Source organism: Anabrus simplex, chromosome 7 (genome assembly GCF_040414725.1).
Source record: "Anabrus simplex isolate iqAnaSimp1 chromosome 7, ASM4041472v1, whole genome shotgun sequence".
Taxonomy (NCBI): domain Eukaryota; kingdom Metazoa; phylum Arthropoda; class Insecta; order Orthoptera; family Tettigoniidae; genus Anabrus; species Anabrus simplex.
The window spans coordinates 278,954,944-278,977,304 of record NC_090271.1 but is presented as its reverse complement, the minus strand read 5'-3'; the positions used below and the strand labels follow the sequence as shown (position 1 = coordinate 278,977,304).

The window sequence follows — 22,361 nt, the reverse complement described above, 5'->3', positions numbered from 1 at the left end:
CGTTACGCTTCCTAAATAACTGAATTGGTGTACTACTTCAACGTGGTGGTCCTGTATTTTTATGCTGCATTCTGTATTATGTCTGCTGATTTTCAGTGCTACTGTTTTTGATGAGTTCATTTTCATTCCATAATCATCAAACTTCTTACACCATGCATTCAGATTATTTTGCACTCCCTCCTCTGTTTCATCTTATATTGCCACATCATCTGCAAACATCAGAGCCTGAAGATCTTTATTATGTTTTCCTTTTAGTTCCTTTAAAATGGCACCCATAACTGCTATGAATAGCAGAAGTGATAAGGCATTTCCCTGTTGTACTCCTTTGGTTATATTGAACCATTCAGAGTGACCATCTCCAATACTGACACAGCTTTTGCAATTAGTATATAGCATTTGGATCTTCCTAATAAGGTACTCCGGTACACCAAGTTTACGAAGACTTTTCCAAATAGTTGATCTAGGAACATTATCATATGCCTTTTGAAGGTCCATAAACACAATAATTAGGTCTTTTTCTCTTTCCTAGTGTTTCTCTGCCAACATTGACAGTAATTTGGTAAATCTCCTTTTATAAGGGTAGAGGGGCATACAGAGAGAAGTACCCTAAATCAAAACAGGAATACTTATTTCTGTAAATTGCCAGTTTCATTTATTGTTCCAAGTGGCAACAGTGTCCTCTTTCCAGCTTCTTCATAAAGAGCTACTAGAGGATGAATGGTTTTTAAACAATTTAAGGAAGAGAATTTTGTAATTCGAATTAAATTTTGGTGAATTATTAATATAAGCATATATACACTGATTTATATTCATTTCACTTGAAGCTGACAGAGTTATAATTCTAAATTTGAATTCTGTACCAGTAATAGGTGTATCTTTATAAAAGGAATATAATGTATAAAATGTTGTGTAGAAGCAGCATATTTTTGAACTAATATCCTCATTTGAATTCTTTTAATCTGATATTAAGATGCAGTTTTCTGAAATAGAGAAATGCTTGAAATCTGAAAATGTTATCGATAGTTTACAGAATCAAACTCTTGTATTATACGGTGACTAGAGAAATGTGGATGACCATAGGACACACCTCGCCTTTTAGTTGAATGAACTGTGCTCAGATAATTTTGTTGGCTCTATATCCCAAAAAAGAACGGAAATAATGTAACCATCCAATTTATCAGTATCTCAATCGATGGTGTGTGGAAGGAGAGCCGCGGTACTGGAATAGTGAAGGTAAATCCATCTATGGCTCTGAACAGAGAAGTCTTTGCGCTACTTGTACAACAAATAGGCTACTGAAAAGGAACATATCTAAATCACCCAGGGAAGATTTTGGAGCATGTGATCGATATCCATGAGACAGTGTATAATGCAGTTGAAAACATAGGGTGTCTGTAAGACTATCTATCTATTTATCTATTTATTTATATATTTATCATATGGCTAGAGATGCAGTGTCTGTCTTAGATAGGATCTACATTTCTATATATTTATATCTAAATTTTGGATGTAGTCTATAATTTCTGGGGTCGCGGGAGCAAAGTCACTAGCACTGCCATTATACGTTGTCTTACAATCGGTGATGAGGTGCTGGATGGTCTGTAGTGTAGCACCGCAGTCACGCTCAGGCATTGAAATTCTGTTCCACTTGTAGTGGAAGGTAGCACAGTTACCGTGGTTGGTTCGAATCCTGTTCAGTGTGGACCATAGTCTTCGAGGGAGGTTGAAATTAGGTGGTTGCGTCTTCTTCACAGGAGGCATTGTTGGGCAGTATTTGTCGTTGAGTTTCTTCTGTCATTCAATGGAAGTTTGATAGTTTCTATTCTTCAAGTTCATGGCATCTCTTGTTGGTAGTTTTATTGAATGCAGGCGATTAGTATTTGCATCACTGATATCATGTATTGGCAGTTCTGGATTGTTCATTATTTTGTTGAATTCTCTTAGGAGAACATCTTTACATCTGAGATCTGAAGGGGGTAATATGACTTTACACTGGTAACTACTGTATGGGAGTAGATTTGATTGTGCCAGGGATGAGGCACATTGTGGTGTCCAGTTGAGTATGTACGATATTTGTGTGGGCATTATTTAGCCAGACAGCAGCACAGTATTCAGCAGTCGAATATGCCAATCTAGATCTGAGCATCGCAGAGTTGCTGCTATAGATCCCCAAGTTGTCCCATACAGTTTATGAATTATGTTGTTGCGAGTTCTTACTTTTGAGCAACATTCTGGAGATGTTGTTTATAAGACAATGTTCTATCCAATGTCTAGATATTTAGGGTATCTATTGTATCTCAGTTGCTAGTTGTCCATATATGCCCCTAGTTCCCTATTAGCTGTTTTGTTACTTAGAAGAAAGCAGTAAACTTCAGTTTGGTTTGAGTCCCCACATTTTTAAAGCAGTGTGTCAACTTCTTAAGGTCTTCTGTCAAGGTCTCTTCCGTTTGCTCAACTATTTGGTTTCTGCTAGCGATTGCCCAATCATCTGCGCATCCACATTTCCTTGAAAGTTTCTCCAGCATGTCAGCAATGTATAAACTAAACAACAATGGAGCAAGGACCAAGCCTTGAGGTAGTCCATTGTTCAGCGATCTTTGTTTGCTTACATCTTTCCCCTTGTGTACATGGATTTGTCTTTGACTCAGCATGGTGTTCAGAAGTGGTGGAAGTGTAGTAATAAAGCACAGGAAATGCCATTTATTCCTACCAAGTCTGATACATGTATGTCCACGCTGTGGCCCCTGGGCAACGGGTACACTGTGTGTACACGGCTAAGTCATGTAAGGGCGAAAAAGCGAGTTCCTGACGCTTCAAAATGGGGACCCACCAGCTAAGGGAGACAACCCCGAAAGAAAACATTGGCCCTCCAAGATTGCTGGGGTTGGCGTTGGGCTGACAACCCATTCTGTAAAAAACTCTCGTTACAAAATCTGAAGAAGAAATAGCCGGCCTGACCTTTTTACGACGACCTCACAAACGTGTAAAGGACTTGAGAATTGGTTCGTGGAATGTTTTAACTCTTTACCAAGGTGGAAACCTAAGAAAGTTGCTCGATCAGCTGGATGAGTATCGACTAGATATTACTGCTATTCAAGAAGTGAGATGGATTGGTGAAGGAGTGGTACAGAGGAGAAATCACATGGTATTCTGTAGCTGCCACATGAAGGATCACATGTTTGGTACTGGTTTTATTGTCAATAAGCAGATAAAACATCTTATCATGGATTTTCGGGCAAAATCGCATAATGAGTGCCCAAGAGCAGGCTGTAAAATAATCTTCGGGGATTTGAATGCGAAGATAGGAAAGGAAGACGAATACAGACCTTGTATTGGAAAGTATAGCTTGCATGATATTTCTAATGATAATGGAATCAGGCTTATACATTTTGGATCCTCAAGAAATATGGTAGTGGGAAGTACAACTTTTAATCACAAGGACATACATAAAATGACATGGAAGTCTCCAGATGGAAGTACTTTTAACCAAACTGACCACCTCCTAATAGATTCAAGACACTTCTCTAACTTGATGGATGTTTGAAGTTATAGGGGGACCAATATTGACTCTGACCACTACATTGTGGTAGCAACTATTAGAAGGCAAATATCTAATGCAAGAAAGGTACATGGATTCAATGCAAGAAAGTTCAACAGTGCTCGGCTGAAGGACCCCGAAACTGCTCTCATATATGTTAGCTTGCTTAATGAGGCCCTGACCAATTTAACTAACAGTGAGAGTATAGATGAAATCTGGAAGAATCTTAAAGACGCACTATTAAAAACTGCAAATGAAGTTTTAGGAAGGGAAGAGAAAGTCTGGCACAACAATTGGTTTGATGAAGAGTGTGCACAAGCAACAACCTTAAAAAATGAAGCATACAAGAGAATGCAACAGAGGAACCACGCCCGGAAGGCAGAGGAAGAGTATAGAATCAATCAATCAATCAATACTGACCTGCATTTAGGGCAGTCGCCCAGGTGGCAGATTCCCTATCTGTTGCTTTCCTAGCCTTTTCCTAAATGATTTCAAAGATATTGGAAATTTATTGAACGTCTCCCTCGGTAAGTTATTCCAATCCCTAACTCCCCTTCCTATAAATGAATATTTGCCCCAGTTTGTCCTCTTGAATTCCAACTTTATCTTCATATTGTGATCTTTCCTACTTTTATAAACGCCATTCAAACTTATTCGTCTACTAATGTCATTCCACGCCAACTCTCCGCTGACAGCTCGGAACATACCACTTATGTCTCAAGTATTATTACAATATTATAAGTCCACCTGTTCAATACAATACAATATGATCCACTATTTCATATGGTCAAATGTTTTTTATACATAATACATAAAAGTCAAAGGTACATGTTTCACCCTCCTTAGGGGCATCATCAGCCTATATCAATCTTAAAAAATAATAATAATACATATACTTATAAATTATAGGTTAAAATGTTGAAAAATGGTTTCGTAAAACATTATACAATAACATCTAAAACAACGATAATGCACCAAAGTATGTTAAAAGAGAGTGAAATTAACAGTTTGAAGATTAAAACGTGATTAAACATGAGATTTTGAGAGTCTAAAACTAAAATGGATCCATATTTTTATAATATCATTAAGACTGTGAAAGCCTTGAGTATAAAAACAATCATCAAAGGGGGATGTTTCTTCAATTCCCAAGTTGAATCCAAGGTGGTAAAATCACTTTCAGTTATTTAAAACGGAAGTGTGAATGTAATAAACAAGTTTAAAATGTATATGATGGGATATCTGAAAGTCAAGAAGAAAATGGAACTTCTGTAGAGGCGATGCTTGTGATAAAGTATTAACATACTTTCTTCTACATTTTGTTTCAGAAAATCCTGAACATTTCTTCCAACACATGTTTCAACGGAATTATATATCAACTTGACTATCTTTTAGATCCATTCGACTCCCATAATTTCCGAACTCCGCTAGCTTTGACATACGTTTTATCACAAGCATCGCCTCTACAGAAGTTCCATTTTCTTCTTGACTTTCAGATATCCCATCATATACATTTTAAACTTGTTTATTACATTCACACTTCCGTTTTAAATAACTGAAAGTGATTTTACCACCTTGGATTCAACTTGGGAATTGAAGAAACATCCCCCTTTGATGATTGTTTTTAGACTCAAGGCTTTCACAGTCTTAATGATATTATAAAAATATGGATCCATTTTAGTTTTAGACTCTCAAAATCTCATGTTTAATCACGTTTTAATCTTCAAACTGTTAATTTCACTCTCTTTTAACATACTTTGGTGCATTATCGTTGTTTTAGATGTTATTGTATAATGTTTTACGAAACCATTTTTCAACATTTTAACCTATAATTTATAAGTATATGTATTATTATTATTTTTTAAGATTGATATAGGCTGATGATGCCCCTAAGGAGGGTGAAACATGTACCTTTGACTTTTATGTATTATGTATAAAAAACATTTGACCATATGAAATAGTGGATCATATTGTATTGTATTGAACAGGTGGACTTATAATATTGTAATAATACTTGAGACATACGTCAACTTCAATACGGAACCAAAATGAGAATAGTCACTTGTAACATACCACTTAGACGAGCAGCTCTTCTTCTTTCTCTCAGTTCCTCCCAACCCAAACATTGCAACAATTTTGTAACGCTACTCTTTTGTCGGAAATCACCCAGAACAAATCGAGCTGCTTTTCTTTGGATTTTTTCCAGTTCTTGAATCAGGGTAATCCTGGTGAGGGTCCCATACACTGGAACCATACTCTAGTTGGGGTCTTACCAGAGACTTATATGCCCTCTCCTTTACATCCTTACTACAACCCCTAAACACCCTCATAACCATGTGCAGAGATCTGTACCCTTTATTTACAATCCCATTTATGTGATTACCCCAATGAAGATCTTTCCTTATATTAACACCTAGATACTTACAATGATCCCCAAAAGGAACTTTCACCCCATCAACGCAGTAATTAAAACTGAGAGGACTTTTTCTATTTGTGAAAGTCACAACCTGACTTTTAACCCCGTTTATCATCATCTGTCCATCTCACAACATTTTCGAGGTCACGCTGCAGTTGCTCACAATCTTGTAACTTATTTATCACTCTATAGAGAATAACATCATCCGCAAAAAGCCTTACCTCCGATTCCACTCCTTTACTCATATCATTTATATATATAAGAAAATATAAAGGTCCGATAATACTGCCTTGAGGAATTCCCCTCTTAATTATTACAGGGTCAGATAAAGCTTCACCTAACCTAATTCTCTGAGATCTTATTTTCTAGAAATATAGCAACCCATTCAGTCACTCTTTTGTCTAGTCCAGTTGCACTCATTTTTGCCAGTAGTGTCCCATGATCCACCCTATCAAATGCTTTAGACAGGTGAATCGCGATACAGTCCATTTGACCTCCAGAATCCAAGATATCTGCTATATCTTGCTGGAATCCTACAAATTGAGCTTCAGTGGAATAACCTTTCCTAAAACCGAATTGCCTTCTATCGAACCAGTTATTAATTTCGCAAACATGTCTAATATAATCAGAAAGAATGCCTTCCCAAAGCTTACATACAATGCATGTCAAACTTACTGGCCTGTAATTTTCAGCTTTATGTCTATCACCCTTTCCTTTATGCACAGGGGCTACTATAGCAACTCTCCATTCATCTGGTATAGCTCCTCCGACCAAACAATAATCAGATAAGTACTTCAGATATGGTACTATATCCCAACCCATTGTCTTTAGTATATCCCCAGAAATCTGATCAATTCCAGCCGCTTTTCTAGTTTTCAACTTTTGTATCTTATTGTAAATGTCATTGTTATCATATGTAAATTTTATTACTTCTTTGGCCTTAGTCTCCTCATCTATCTCGACATTTTCCTTGTAACCAACAATCTTTACATACTGCTGACTGAATACTTCTGCCTTTTGAAGATCCTCACATACACACTCCAGAACTTCCAGAAGAGAAGAAAAGAGATTGCACAAGAAGAAAAAGAGAAAGTATGAGAGGAAAGATTTAGAAGAAATGGAACGGTTGAAAGGGATGAATGATGTGAGAGCTTTCTATCAGAAGTTAAATAAAAGTCATAAGTATTTCCAGCCTAGAACAAGTTTGTGTAGAGATAAAGATGGTATAATATTGGGCAGTGAGGAAGCAATACTAGAAAGATGGGCCCAATATTTTGATGAACTGTTGAATGAAAGTCCAGGTGATAACCAAGTAACCTTACCTCCTGTACATACAAAAAAATCAGACATAGAAGTACCGATACCTACTATTGAGGAAGTTGAGCTTGGCATTAAGAAGTTAAAGAATAACAAAGCCGTAGAAATGGATTTAATACAATCAGAGCTTGTGAAAAATGCTGGAAAAGAATTTGTTAAACACTTTCACAAACTAGTGGCCAAGATATGGGTAGCTGAAACAATCCCTGATGAATGGAACGTATTGCAAGTTATAAATCTCATTCCGTATTGACGGTTATCACTTTACAAAAGAAAATATTTAAAAATCCTCCTTATCAGTACAAATCAACTCATCTGTTAGATGAAGCAAAGTCTAAACATGTTTCAGCCTAATCTCAAGGCCATCTTCAATAGCAAAACAGTAATTACATAATACAAAAACAAATTAAAAATCGTAATGAAGTGAAGTGACAGTGATCATGATTAGTGAATTAAAAAACATATTGAGGTATAAAGTCCTCTCGTCTAATAGATCGTTCTTGAATTGTCAATTAAAACTGCTAACTGTTAAAATGAAGACACTGTGCTGAGGAGTGTAGTGAGACCGTCAATACTATGGGTTAAAACGTGTGTAACATCTGTAATGAGAAAAAGGAAATATGAGTGGATGAAAAACAAGATAAAAAATAATGTAAGAAAAGAAAACTCATATAACTTACTTGTAAACAAAGGTTGTCATCTCGATTGGAGATGACCTTGTCAGTCTCAAGTCACATTGCCTGTGTGTGGCTTACTGTGTATCTGTATCGATTTTCTTTTTGTACATTATTTTTTATCTTGTTTTTCATCCACTCATATTTCCTTTTTCTCATTACAGATGTTACACACGTTTTAACCCATAGTATTGACGGTCTCACTACACTCCTCAGCACAGTGTCTTCATTTTAACAGTCAGCAGTTTTAATTGACAATTCAAGAACGATCTATTAGACGAGAGGACTTTATACCTCAATATGTTTTTAAATTCACTAATCATGATCATTGTCACTTCACTTCATTACGATTTTTAATTTGTTTGTGTATTATGTAATTACTGTTCTGCTTTTGAAGATGGCCTTGAGATTAGGCTGAAACATGTTTAGACTTTGCTTCATCTAACAGATGAGTTGATTTGTATTGATAAGGAGGATTTTTAAATATTTTCTTTTGTAAAGTGAATGGAACGTAGGTATCATCTGCTCGATGCATAAGAAAGGTGATATCATGATGTGTTCTAACTATAGAGGTATTTGCTTATTATCCATTGCTTAAAAAATATTTTCCAGTATTCTCTTTAGCAGATTGGTGCCTTACGTGGAATATGTGGTTGGTGACTATCATTGCGGATTTCGCCAAGGAAGATCTACTATTAATCAGATCTTCACAATTTGCCAGATACTTGAAAAATGTAAAGAATTTGGAATTGATACATACCATCTCTTCATTGACTTCAGATCAGCCTATGACAGACGTATGATAGAAGTAATCTCTATGTAGCAATGGAAGAGTTTGAGATCCCTAAGAAATTGATCGCCCGTGTGAAAGCTACCATGGAAAATACTCGGAATCAAATTAAGGTCCAGAATATGTTATCAAGTGCTGTAATGACCAAGAACGGAGTTAGGCAAGGAGATTCGTTATCATGCCTTTTGTTCAATATAGCTTTGGAGAAAGTTGTTAGAGGTGCAAGTATCAACACAAGGGGAACCATCTTATATAGGCCTAAAGCAGTTCAAATTTTGGCATATGCAGTTGATATTGATTTAATCGCAAGAACACCAAGAGCATTGAAAGAAGCTTTCACAAGCCTCAAAAAAGCAGCAAGAAAGATGAATTTACAGATTAATGAAGGAAAAACTATGTACATGCCCGTAACCAAGAAAGACTACCCTAGTGGGTCTACATTCATAGAAATTGGCTCGTATAAGTTTGATGTTGTGCGTAGCTTTACCTACCTTGGATCAGAAGTTAATTCCAAGAACAATGTTAGTTCTGAAATCCAAAAACGTATACTGTCTGCTAATAAGTGCTATCATGGCCTCAGAAAACATCTGAAGTCTAAGCTGCTGTTCAGGAAAACTAGAGTCCTGATGTATAAAGTTTTAGTAAAGCCTGTATTAATATATGGTGCTGAGACCTGGACACTCTCAAGATCTGATGAAGGACAGCTCGGTATATTTGAAAGAAGGATTTTGAGGCAAATTTTTGGGCCAGAAGAAGAAAATGGTTTTTGGAGAAGAAGACATAATCATGAATTGTATAATTTATATAACAAACCAAACGTTGTTAACTATATAAAGATCAGAAGGTTGGAGTGGGCAGGACATGTGCTGCGTGCTAATGACAGAATGATAAAGAAGATATTTAATGCAGTGCCAGAAGGAATCAGGAAAGTTGGCAGACCAAAGTTAAGGTGAGAAGAAGGGGTGATGGAGGATGTAAAGATAATTGGAATCAAGAATTGGAGGAGCTGTGCACTTAACAGGAAAGAATGAGGAAAACTTCTTCAGAAGGCCAAGGCCCACAAAGGGCTGTCGCGCCAGTGGTGGTGGTGATGATGATGATAACTTTCAGGAACTTGAAGAGTAGGCCTACTACATCTTTCCAGACTGTGTCACAGGTCGCTGTTATGTCTATGAATGCCATTGAAGTCTTTGAGTTTTCTTTGGTAGCCTGCTTCTGTGTAGGTTGTAAGAGACATAACTTGATCTGTTGTATTTCCCTGTGGTCTCAAGCCTGCCTGTTCCACTGGAATTTTCTTGAGTGTATAGGACCAATTCTGTTCAGCAGAAGTCTTTCTAGGAGTTTGTATGCAATGCTGAGCGAGGCAGTAGGGCGGTAGTTCTGGTTTTTCACTTGGTTTACCTTTCTTCAGTATGGCATTAATATTTGTCTGTTTGTAGAGCTTTGGTATTTGGCCTCTTTCAAGGATATCAGTGTAGAATTTGGTTAGCCAGGTGTGAGCATGTTCTACACAATGAGTGAAGAACTCTGGGTGTAAGCCTTCCTCACCAGGGGCCTTACCTAACTTAATGGCGGTGTTTATTTTGTTCCACGCTAAATGGTGTGGGTTATGGAACTGGGAAGCTACATTTAAGGAGTTTCATTTCTTTCTTTATATCCTTAATAAGATTTTTGCTCCTTTTGCTTTTGGAAATCGTGACTCTACGAGACCTTTTGCTTTTGGAAGTCAGTAACTATATGAGAGACTATCTTGTTTGGATGGATTTCTGACGTCATCCGTGCAGTTGTTTTTCTATCTCCAAGTTTCCTTAGAAGAGACCATGCCTCTCGGCTTGATTTTGTGCAGTCAAGTGAGCTACCTTTGTCTTACCATTTTTTTCCTCTTGGCTGCATCTAGGGCCCGATGACCTTTGATGTTAGGCCCCCTTAAAACAACAAGCAACAAGCAACGCTGCATCTAGACAGTGTAAGAGTTGGTCTGCAGTTTCATGGTCACTGTTCTCAAGAAATTGTTAGTAAGTTTTTCACTTTCCTCACTCATTATTTATGAAATACTCTAGAGAAATTTGTCTTTGCTGCATATCATAGCTCCTACAAATCTTTCATAAGCTTCATGTTTAGATGGTATCCGATGTACACATTTATCAAGTTCTTCTGTAAAGCCAGGCCAATCAGCCGTATTGAAATTTCAGCATGGTTGAGGGCTAGAAGTGATCAGAGGGATTTGGATGCCAGTTTCGTATATCACAGGCCTACGAGTATCTTTCGAGTAGTTGGTAGAGGTTTGTTTCCTTCACCTCTGGACACAGAGCATAGATCAGGACAGTACTATTTCAGACTGCTGATTTGAATGTGCCTCGGTATTTGGCATCAAAGACGTGAAAGAGGTTGTTTCTGTCTATCCATTCTGCTACTGCTTCACCATTCTCATCATTAGTTTTATATTTCCAATCCTGGTGGTGACTGTTGAAATCTCCATTGTATACTGCTGGATGTATACATAGGCCACTTGGATTTCTGAGGTTTTTAGATGTTTGAGATTTCAGTGTCACCTACTCTGATGACAACAGAGTGAATGTCCTTCTCAGGACTAGTAAACAGAATATAGGCACTATCTATTGTATTTCGCACATATGTAGCATTACCATAGATTTGATGATAGGTTGCATGCAGAAGATCGTATCCTGGTATTTTTTCTCTAGCCCGCAGCTGCTGTTAGTGGTGTGTGCTCCATGTATGACTGCCAGATAAGCTTCATCAGAAAGTAACAGTTTAAACAAGGTTTCACTTTTAGCACGACTAATACCTTCAATATTTAGTTGACGTACACGCAGGACAGGTCCCAGGTTTGTAGTGATAGATTGGCCCTTTGAAAAATCATTCATAACCATCAAAGTTCTATACTGTATCTTGATCAGGAGGTAAAAGCTTTACGTCTGATCGCCTAATTGTTGTTGCTCCCTTAGCACCACCCAGCGGTCACGTGTTGGGTACTTTTAGGTTTACTGGGTGAGTTGGCCGTGCAGTTAGGGGCACGCAGCTGTGAGCTTGCATCTGGGAGATAGTGGGTTCGAGCCCCACTGTCGGCAGCCCTGAAGATGGTTTTCTGTGGTTTCCCATTTTGACATCAGCAAATGCTGGGGCTGTATCTTAATGAAGGCCGTGGCCACTTCCCACCTAGGCCTCTCCTATCCCATCGTTGCCATAAGACATATCTGCGTTGGTGCGACGTAAAGTAAATAAAATAAAAAAATTAAAAAAGGTAGAACCTGCTCTTTGCAAAGATGATGTCACTGCAAATCATTTAACATATTCTAGATTGAAGAAAATTAGAAAATTGCTGAGGAAGACGTCATCTCAAAATTTTGATTGTACTGGAATGTACAGCAAGCATTATATGGGATACTGCTGAATGATGGAATTGTACCAACTGTGGTCTGCATACTTCGCTTCTGTCCACAGTGTAGGTGAAAACGAGAAAGAAGATGAAGATCAAGGAAAAGTAGCAAAAACAGAAAAAACAATGAAAGGTCAGCCTGATTCTTAAGTCTGAGGGTGTTCTTCCAGATTAACATGATGATATGTTTCAAGAAGAATAAATGGCCAATTTCCCCAGCTTAGCAAGTGAACGTTCCACTTCTCAAGCTATTCTCACTGTAGAAAAAGGACAGTCAGAAGGACAAGACACCTCTAGGAAATGTTCACAGATGGGCAGAGACACCAAGGGAAAAAGAAAAAGGAAGCACACAAGCAGTATCATTTGCAGTAACATCAGAAACGTGAACAACAGCCGAGAGAGAAGGCTCAGATGAAAGAAAGAGTAACTGACGGGAAGTTAATAGAAAGATGCATCGGAAAGAGAAGAAATAAAACAAAATGGAACTCAAAGTAAAGGAATTGAGCCATTTTAAATATAAATGTAAATCTGACTTCAGCCAAACAGGGGACATGCAGCATATCTTTCTTAAGCATTAGCCAGCAAACCACTAGTAGATAGCTATTTCCCGAAGGATTTTATGACTGATAAAATACAAGGATGAATGCAGTCGGGACGTTTTCAGGGAGTGAATTAAAACAAAGAGTGAAAGAACTAGGGCCTATGCTTTCAGTGTGCTGTAGTAGAGTGAAGGAAGATAATATGCAAGAAAGTTGCCTTCTGAGTCAGTAATCAGTCCAACTTAGGTTACGTACGTTGAGTCCTCAGCTCAATCTGGATGGATCTCAAACAAAACTGGTAAATTCCCTATTTTTGGGTTTTTATATTCTTGTATCAAAATTGTTATTGTAGCTGATAACTTGCTCCTTCACCTAGTGAAGAATTTTGTTAAGTTTGAGATCTTAAAAGAAATATAACCTTTATTTTAAAGTTTTATATTAATTTTTGATATCGTAGATAGACCCATTCCCACCAGCTCCTTTCACCTCTGCGTTCCACAGTTAATCCTGGAACAATTTACATTCACCGTTTGCAGTGGACAGACTAGCTTAACTGTGGAGTGGCATTCTCGCACAGCGTTGGTGTAGTGTGGTGTAATATAGTATGTTGTAAGTGGCATTGGATCGCTCAAACTGATCTCATGTGTTGATGTTTGTGAGAACTGTTCAGCTTCCGTGAAATGTAGCAGTCACCCATTAGTGCGGATTTTAGGCCTATGTTGCTTAACTATGAATATCTCTGATTACGAGTTAAGGTAGGAATAATTAGAGGTGTGGAATAGTGCCGGTCTTAGTCACTAGCTCAGAGTATCGCATGGTGGAGCAGAGGATTTAAAAAGCCAAGTGTAGTTGAGACGTTAGGCTGGTGGTATCATGTAGTTCAGTTACGGCGGAGAGAGAGATGCTTCAAAAACCAGGAAATAGGGAATTCAAGGTTTGTTTGGACTTATATACCATTCTGGTATACTGGGATCAGCTCATATATTACAATACCCAGCGCTTGTCCTGACTGATTAAGTAGGTCGGAAGTTACAGGTCTGTTACTCATGAAACTCATGCAACTGCTTTTAACAAGAAACTCATAATGAATTCCAAGTATTTCTGACATATTTGACTCTGTATTTATTTTATTCTTATTTTTTCCATCGCAGTTTAATAATTGCCTGAGATCAAGATATCTGATTTATTTCTAAATGACAGTTTGCAACTCTACTTAAGGCAGTGCGGGCCCGTCTTTCGCCATAATGCTTCCCCTCAGCGGACACCTTTCTACGTTGAGGCCACTGTACAAGACTTAGAGGGTGTTTCATTTCAACATTTGCCATTCATGGCCCTTCATCTTATGTTCCTTGACATTCTCATTTTCCAAGGCGATGAGTCCCTTTCCTCTGTTGGGACTGATGATAATGCAGTGAAGTATTGAATGAAAAAGTTTGGATGGACATTTTACTACAGCCAGAGACCTCCCTCGTTAAGTTGAATCATAATAGGGAAAGTGGAGAGAATGATGAATAAACTACTCTGTCATAAATCAGCAGGAATGAACAGATTTGGGCCAGATAGAGTGAAGTACCGTATAGAGTGAATGTAGATGGTGACAATACAGAGCAGTGAAACCAAAGATAGTGTGTGTTTAATGACCTTTGCCATACGACAAACAGCAGTTCATTCAGAAGTGAGAAAGGTGAATTAGGGTGTGATTCAGTCATCACACTAACAAAATGAGAAAAATAGAGATCATACTTTATTCAACTGATTATGACAGCAGTATATATATTGTACCTGGAAAAATTGTTGGGCTCATGAGCATGGGAAGGGTCTCAGGTAGTGTGCGGTACTTTTGGAGCCTATACAGAGAAGGAAGCTTCGCAGGGCGAATAATAGATGGTATAATTTTTTTCTGATAAATTTATTCAAGATTTGAATAAAAATCACCCTGTTTCTATTATTCGCTCAAACACTAGAGACTGTCTTGAAAATATATTCTTCCATGACCATGTTCAAATTAAAATTAAATTCCAGAATTCTTAAATGCTGGTAAAATTGAACAAAATATAATCTTTCATCTCAGATGTTCTCCTTCTGTTTGAAGATGTCCAAAATTAATTATTATTCGTAATAACTTCAAATAAACCCTACAGTTCACATAGGTTGATCCTAAAGTCCAATTAAATCTTTCCTCATGAATTCAAAATTAAATTATGTGTAACAACACAGTAAAGGTTTCCACTGTGTTGTTACTCATATGTTATTCTCAGTTCAATACGGACCAACAACATGAAATTTATAACCCTTAATTAAATTATGATTCAAAATAAATACTTCGTTCATGAACCTTGTTATGAAAACCTGAAGTTTAAATTATTCATCAATTGACTAAGGTTTCAAAAGTTCTAATTAAACATTGAATCTTGTGAATCACTTCTGTGAAGTCCTAAAGTCTATTTAAATTGAAATAGATTGAATGTGATTTCAAAATAGACACTTGCTTCAGAAAATCCTAAAGTCTTTTTAAATGGACTTATTGTCACAAATAGACCTACAGTTCATTTAAATCACTTCCTACATTCTATCTAGGTTGTAGAAGTGAAATTCACTCGATAAAAATATTTTTATGAATTAGGCACTTGCTCTTGACTAACGTAGCACTCAAGAATTGTGGTTGATACAGTGCCTTTGTAATGAGTCAGTGAATGTCTTAGTGCAATATTTTGAGATTATTCACCAGAGAAAAATTGTAAAGTGCACTCATATCACTCGAGTTCAGCAAACAGGAACAGATGAAATGCGACTCCGCAGATCGGCAACTGGAACTCCCACGAAAATCAGCATGAGGTCAAAGCCAGCACCAACAGCAGCGTACCATGTTCCGAATCCCTCAACGTACCACGTATTATCCATCGATGTACCACGTATCATCCCTTGATGTAGCCTGTCCCACGTTGAATTTGATGTTTGAAGAAATACGAGGTTTCAACACTTTGTCAAGATTTCCGGTGTTGTCAGAGATAATGGACACACGGGAACGTTCAATTGACATGGTAATACGAAAACGTAGCACTGTCTGTTAAGGGTGATTAGTGTTGCACTTTAAAATTACATGAGTTTGAAAGCACAGTTCATACTTGCACTTCGTAATGCGGTAGTTAACGTAACACTCAGAATAACAGTCTTTTAGCACAGTCTGAAACACAGGTCTCTGTTTTGAAATATTTACAGTAAATGATCTCACTTCTTAAGTCACAGGAGTTTAAATGCACAGTTCGTGTAGCGTGAGATTTTAACACTGGGCACAGTTCATGACATTTAAAACAAGTAATAACAAGTTCAGAATGAAGGTTAAGGTCACAGTTAATGGAAAATCACACGTAAATTCAGTTCATACATGACGTATTCAACAGTCTCTAAAATTCTAGAACACACTTCTTAAGTAGATTTTCTGTGTAAGTTAGCCTAACAAGAGTCCATATTTCCTATAACCGACATAAAATGTCCTGAAGGTTCAGTCTCTTTTCTAATAACACTGTTCAAATATTTATTAAATACGTGAAAAATTGTCCACATTTGATCTTACTAATCACTGCGTGTTTGACTATCATAACACATTGACCAGTTTAAAGTTATATTCAGAGATGAAACACACATCGAAAAATCTCGAAATTCATAAACTCGTTTACAATCATAAGTTTAAATTATCACACACAGTCCTTTCAATGTCCGTAACGCTGTAGTTGATAGTGACAGAGTTCGAATACACATTGAAAATAGTCAAGCCCACAATGCGATGTAAATTGACAAGTCTAGTACTTGTATTAAATTCAACCTAAATGCATCTTCAAATTCACAAGCTCACAACTCGGTAAAACATTCCTAGGTTTTATAACACGGAGTTCAACTTAGAGGCACTTTGAAATATTTCACAAGTCCACGACGCGGTTGAAATTTCTAAGTATCGCGGTCTCGTACGGTGAGCTTCTAAGTATTTTCAACACGGTTTTCACTTCAACTTTGCGTAGCACGATGCGACAGCATTATCGCCTTCCATGGTTGAGTTGTAGATTTCAACTGAGTGTACACGGCAAGTCGTTGACCTTATATAGCCGTTGTGGGCTGGCTAGCTGCTTCAAGCGATGGAAAAGTGGTCTCGTATGGCAAACTTTCTACCTTAATATCTTCGAAGTTACTGAATGGATTGACTTCTAATTTCGGCTATTACCATTTCAAAATGCGGGCTTCACGCTGGTGTAGTTCGTATTTCTGTAACTTAAGCCATTTAAAAGTTATGAAATTATTTCCAGACTATTCCATAGGGGTGGGTCAAGAATATGTGGCGATTACATCACTCAGCCTGTTCCCCGCTTGCGCTGTCTCTCTCACTCCTACAGCAAGCAGCGGAGTGGAGAACTTTCATCCGTATGGCTGTTTCAGATGCTAAAGCTGAGCAGTTCTTTAATAAATAATGACTTAGAAAAATGATGTGCCAGGCCATAGGCATTTCTGGTACAATATGTTGAAAAATGTATTCTTGGGGGCATATCAGCTGAAACCAATCTCAGTACAAGCAAATCAGTCATGAAAGTAACACACATTCAAGTCTGGATCTTAAGATTTTGATGATGATCTGTTAGTCTATACTGGTGTACACAGTTGTTGGTGAATCCTAGGCTAAATATAAGAAAAGAGAAAAAGATAATGCACAGTTGAGAACAAAATATGTATATTTCTTAATTAAAGCAAAGAGGAGAGCTTACAATACATTGATAGCTTGGCAATCACTTCAAGTAGGACTATGGATCTTAGTCATTTCAGAATAAAAAGCTCTTGCTGACTGTGTTCTCACTTTGAACTTGTATAGATGTTACGAGAACAAATGTTCAGCAAATTTTTTGTGTTCATGGTGCATGTGCTGCCTGTCTGAAAAACTTGTGAATCAGCTGTGAGGCAGAAAAATGTCTTACTCTAGTGATTAATGCTTGTTTTGGTTCTTTACCTTGTATTCTTTGTTCCATTTAGCTTGCAAAGAATCCTCGGAATGAACTTTGTTAAATTAATCAACAATAATTTAAGAGCTATCTTGGAACATAACGAGACTAATTAACTGTAGATTAAAGTCTTATACAGTACTTAACTTTTTTTGTCATTTTGGAATTTGAATATTGTATCAGTGAGGACAAAAATTGTAATAATAAAACAAAAGATGGTGATTCTATCCAGTCTTGTAATGGAGTGTAATGTTAAATTATTTTTTATCATACTCTCCAAATCTCCTAGATTGGGCAGAGTTTTAGTAATTTTAGATCTCAGTTCTCTAGATTTTTCTCAGTTTGGACATCAGACCACCTTCTGTTTTGTTTATAGTTTACTGCTGTTTTATGTTTGAATATTTATTTGCTACATTGAGGCTCTATGATTTTTTTCCAGGCAGAAGAAATTGAAGCTTTGTGTTCCATTTATGGAAATGAATGGAATATTGACAGTGAATCAAGTTACAGCATTCAAATTAAAGAAGGTTGTCATTCAGTTACTTTGTACATTGACTTACCTGCAGACTATCCGTCTAACTCACCCCCTATGTATCAGTTGCTTGCTCCAGAGCTCAGGAATGAAATAAAACAGAAAATAGCTTCAAGTCTGGATGATGTTTATTTGTAAGTTCATGTGCTTGCAAATTTCATACTTTATAATGCTCCTTAAGTCTGTTCTTTTAGCTATAAATATTTATACTAATTAATATAATGAAACCTGCTGGTTTACATTTTATTGGCTACAATTCAACTTTTAGATTTTTAAACAAAAAACAATCAGCTCTCTGGTACAAAGTCAGAGTTCTTATAATTCTAAGAATATTGGAAAATATCTTCCTGTTTCTTAGCCAAATAATACTATTAGAGAAAATACATCATTTTAAAATTTAACATAATAATAATGTAGCTCACTTAGAAGAACTTTTTGAAGGTTTGGAAAATTAAGTGAAAGTTGGCTGTGAAAGTCCATCTCTTCTAGCATGCTAGTATTGGAGGGATACTGTATTCATTTTTACAACTGGAATCAATGTTGGGGTGGCCGTGTTTTGTATGTTAGATTTAAAGAGCAAGATCATACATATTTAGATTGATGCTTTCACAGACCATAATTGTAGACATGATAATAAGCTTCTGGTCTTTTGTCGTATCAGAAAACAAGTTATAATTCTTTACATTTCACAGATTATTTTGCTCCGCTTCTTCGGAAGAAAATCTCATATGTTCACGAGCAAGAATTTTCTGATAATGAAGGTTTGAATTTAAGAGTGCTTTACCGTTGGTCGATGTATGTAGTATTCTCGTTCATCGCTAAATGGCTCACTTTGCACTAGCCTTCTGAGTGAGAGGTGATAACACCATCTTAGCTTCAGTTAAGATGTTTCTAGTTCCATACTCAACTACCGTGATTTAGTATTAGCTGATGTTACTGAGGAACAAACCAAAACGTAATGAACTCGTGCATCTGTTTTATTTCTTAACTAGCTATTACCCATGGCTTTGCTCGCGAGGATTTGGTAAGTTGATAAAAATTAATTATTCCCCGGTACTGAACTAAGGTATTATCTAAAAATTCCTAAAGTGTATAAACTCACCGAAAAATTGCATTTCATTTACCCCAGAACCTCTTTGTAAACCACGTTTGTGGCATTGCCTTTTGGGACGAAGATGACCAGGCTACTGGGAGAGCTAAATCGGGAACATGCGACATGGAACTTTACATGTGAGAAACAGTCCTCTTTTAAGTCGAAAAAAAGAAAGGGGTTTTTTTCTTTCTAAAGGAGATTCCAAATACCGATTTTCACGTTTGTAACATCTTAGTTTTTGAGGTATAAGTATCCTCATAAAGAGAATTTAACTCCTTTGCTTATTTTCGATCTCCAGCTTAAGTTGATTTTCCGAAAACAAAAAGTACCTGTTTCTTTTTCTTTAAAGAGGATTAAAAATACCATTTTTTCACGTCTGTAACATGTTAAGTATATGAGATATACTGTAGATATACTCGTTTTAAAAACTTCCGCTCTCCTTGGCTGAGTGGTCAGTGTGGAGGCCTTCGGTTCACAGGATTCCAGGTTCGATTCTGGGCTGGGTCGGGGATTTTAATCACGTGTGATTAATTCATCTGGCTCGGTGACAGGTTGTTTGTGTTTGTCCCAACACTCTCCTCTTCATATTCACTCAACACACCACATTACCAACCACAACAGGAACACAAAATAGTAATTACTTCCCTACACAAGGAGTTGGTGTCAGGAAGGGCATCCAGCCGTAAAACAGGGTCAAATCCAAATGTGCGACACAGTTCGCACCCGCGACCCCACAGGTGTGGGAAAAGCAGTAGAAGAAGAAGAAACTCATTTTAAAAATTCACCCGCTTTTTTAATTATTACACCCCCTTCAGTGGATTTTCGAAAAAAATGTGTTCATTTATTTTTAAAAGAGATTCCAAGTACCAGCTTTAACGTCTGTAACATCTTCAGTTTCTGAGATATATATATTCTTATATAAAGAATTCAACTCCTTCCTCACTCCTTTTCACCCCCCCCCCCCCACCCTCACCCCTTAAGTGGATTTTCTGAAAACAAACATTTGTGTTCTTTTATTTTTAAAGGGGATTCCAAATACCAATTTTCATGTCTGTAACATGTTAGGTTTTGTGATATATTGTAGAGAATCTCGCTGCTGTAAGAATACTGGAGCTAACATTGCCATGGTTATGGCAGTGCATTTGTTTATCAGATTCCTAGAGCGGGGTTAGTGTGGTGCCAACATCTCCATAACGGTTGGTTTTAGGGCCTTAACACATGGTTTTTGGGCCCGTAGGGCTTACAGAGTTTTATTCTTTGCGTCAAGGGGCTTAAAATGAGCTTTGTCTCGTCCTTGTACGACAAATTCAATTTTGCTTATATTGGCCTATTATTTTTATATCTCCCCCCATCACCCCCCCCCCCCACTCGAATTGTTTTTAAAATAAAATACAGCCCATGTTACTCACTGGTAATGTAGCTTTCTATAGGTGAAGTAATTTTTTTGCAAGTAGCTTTACCTCGCACCAACACAGATAGGTCTTATGGCGACGATGGGACAGGAAAGGGCTAGGAATGGGAAGGAAGTGGCCGTGGCTGTAATTAAGGTACAGCCCCAGCATTTGCCTGGTGTGAAAATGGGAAACCATGGAAAAGAAGTATTTTTTTAAAAACGGTTCAGTAGTTTTTGAGTCTATCCGTTACAAACAAATATACTAATTTTTCCTCTTCATAATATTAGTATAGATTAATGTGTACAACTCATGTTGCCCTATTACAAAACATTCGGGTGGTTAAAGACCAAGCAAATGAGATATTTGCACACTGCTACATTCATTTTTCAAATTTTGAATGAAGCATTACAGTATCTTTCCTCAGATCATAGCTGCCTCTCCATTCATCAGCAATACACTTGATCCAACTCCTCGCCTACTATACCTGTAAATTGTACATCAGTGTACAACTGCTGATTCCGTGCATTTGTTGCTAGGCTATGGAATTCTCTCTCACTGAGAGGTAGGAATTGCACTTCATTAGCTTCTTTCAAATGATCTTGCCAGGATTTCCTAATTGTGTAGCCAGTTTGTAAGATTGCATGGTTGAATGTAAGAATGAATGATGTACTACTTAAATATGTACATTAATTACATACAGTGAAACCTCTGTAATATATACGCAAAAATTTGTTCATATCGGGGAGGCATCCGTTAATGGGTGGAGATGCTTCCATAAGCAAAATTTATCTCTTGCAATACATATACTGTACTATGTAAAATACATTTTAAGGGATAACTTAGCTTGTAGTTTTATTGTACGGTATGTTAACAGTTGCAAAATCTTTAATTGGAGTCAACTCACTATACATCACTTCACCAACTCTCACTGTTTTATGATGTATTTTCCTTAAAAGAACTTAATAATAATATAATAAAATTTATTGGACGCCAAATAACATTTTTAGTTAAACATCGTTAAAATGGAGACATGTTTCGCAAAACATTTTAACGATGTTTAACTAAAAATGTTAACATCCTGTAATGTATTGAATAGGTTGGAGTCCAATAAATTATATTATTATTGAGATTCTTTCAATATGGAAAATAAAATGATTTTCATTACTTGTCATTAAAAGAACTTGTCTAGGCTGGTTTGTTAGTTAAATTTCATGTAGACTACCGGTATCTTCTTCTCCAGAATGGCCTGTATTTGTTGTATTGATCTCTTTGATGAAATGGGAATCCTTTCAATTGTTCCACCATTTGATAAACTGAAGCATAGTTGGTTATCGAAGTAGGCTATCTAAACTTGAGTTTTCATCTTTATCATCTTCCTCATTGTCACTGCACTCACCAGCTTTCAGTTCTGTTGCATATACATACTTCATCATTTCACTAATATCCAATGAATTTTCCTCAAAGTGTGCACTCCTATCAGTCAAGGTGCATTCACTGGTATTAACATTTTTGTACCCTGGTTTAAAAGACCCTAGATCGAATCTTGTGGTAGTTTTTTTCCCCTCTTGATTTCCAAGTTCCTTTCAGTCCCATTACCATAAAATACTGCCTTGAAGAAACATTTCCAAATCGTGACCTTTATTATAGCTTCCTAAACTAGGTCAGTCCATCCCACTACACCCAGTTTGGTGG

General features: G+C 37.0%; 1 protein-coding gene across 4 annotated transcripts in view; it reads left to right on the top strand.

Annotated features, from left to right (window-relative positions):
• The window catches only part of LOC136877549 (protein IMPACT-B), a 105,387-nt gene that overhangs the window by 2,313 nt on the left and 80,713 nt on the right, over positions 1-22,361 (top strand). For all 4 annotated transcript variants that reach the window (XR_011018602.1, XM_068228678.1, XM_068228677.1 and 1 more), the window contains exon 2: positions 18,090-18,316. Coding sequence is in view for 3 of the 4 variants with exons in the window: in XM_068228678.1 (XP_068084779.1) it covers positions 18,090-18,316 (227 nt within the window). In the remaining variant the exon portion in view is untranslated. The remainder of the gene's footprint in view (positions 1-18,089; positions 18,317-22,361) is intronic.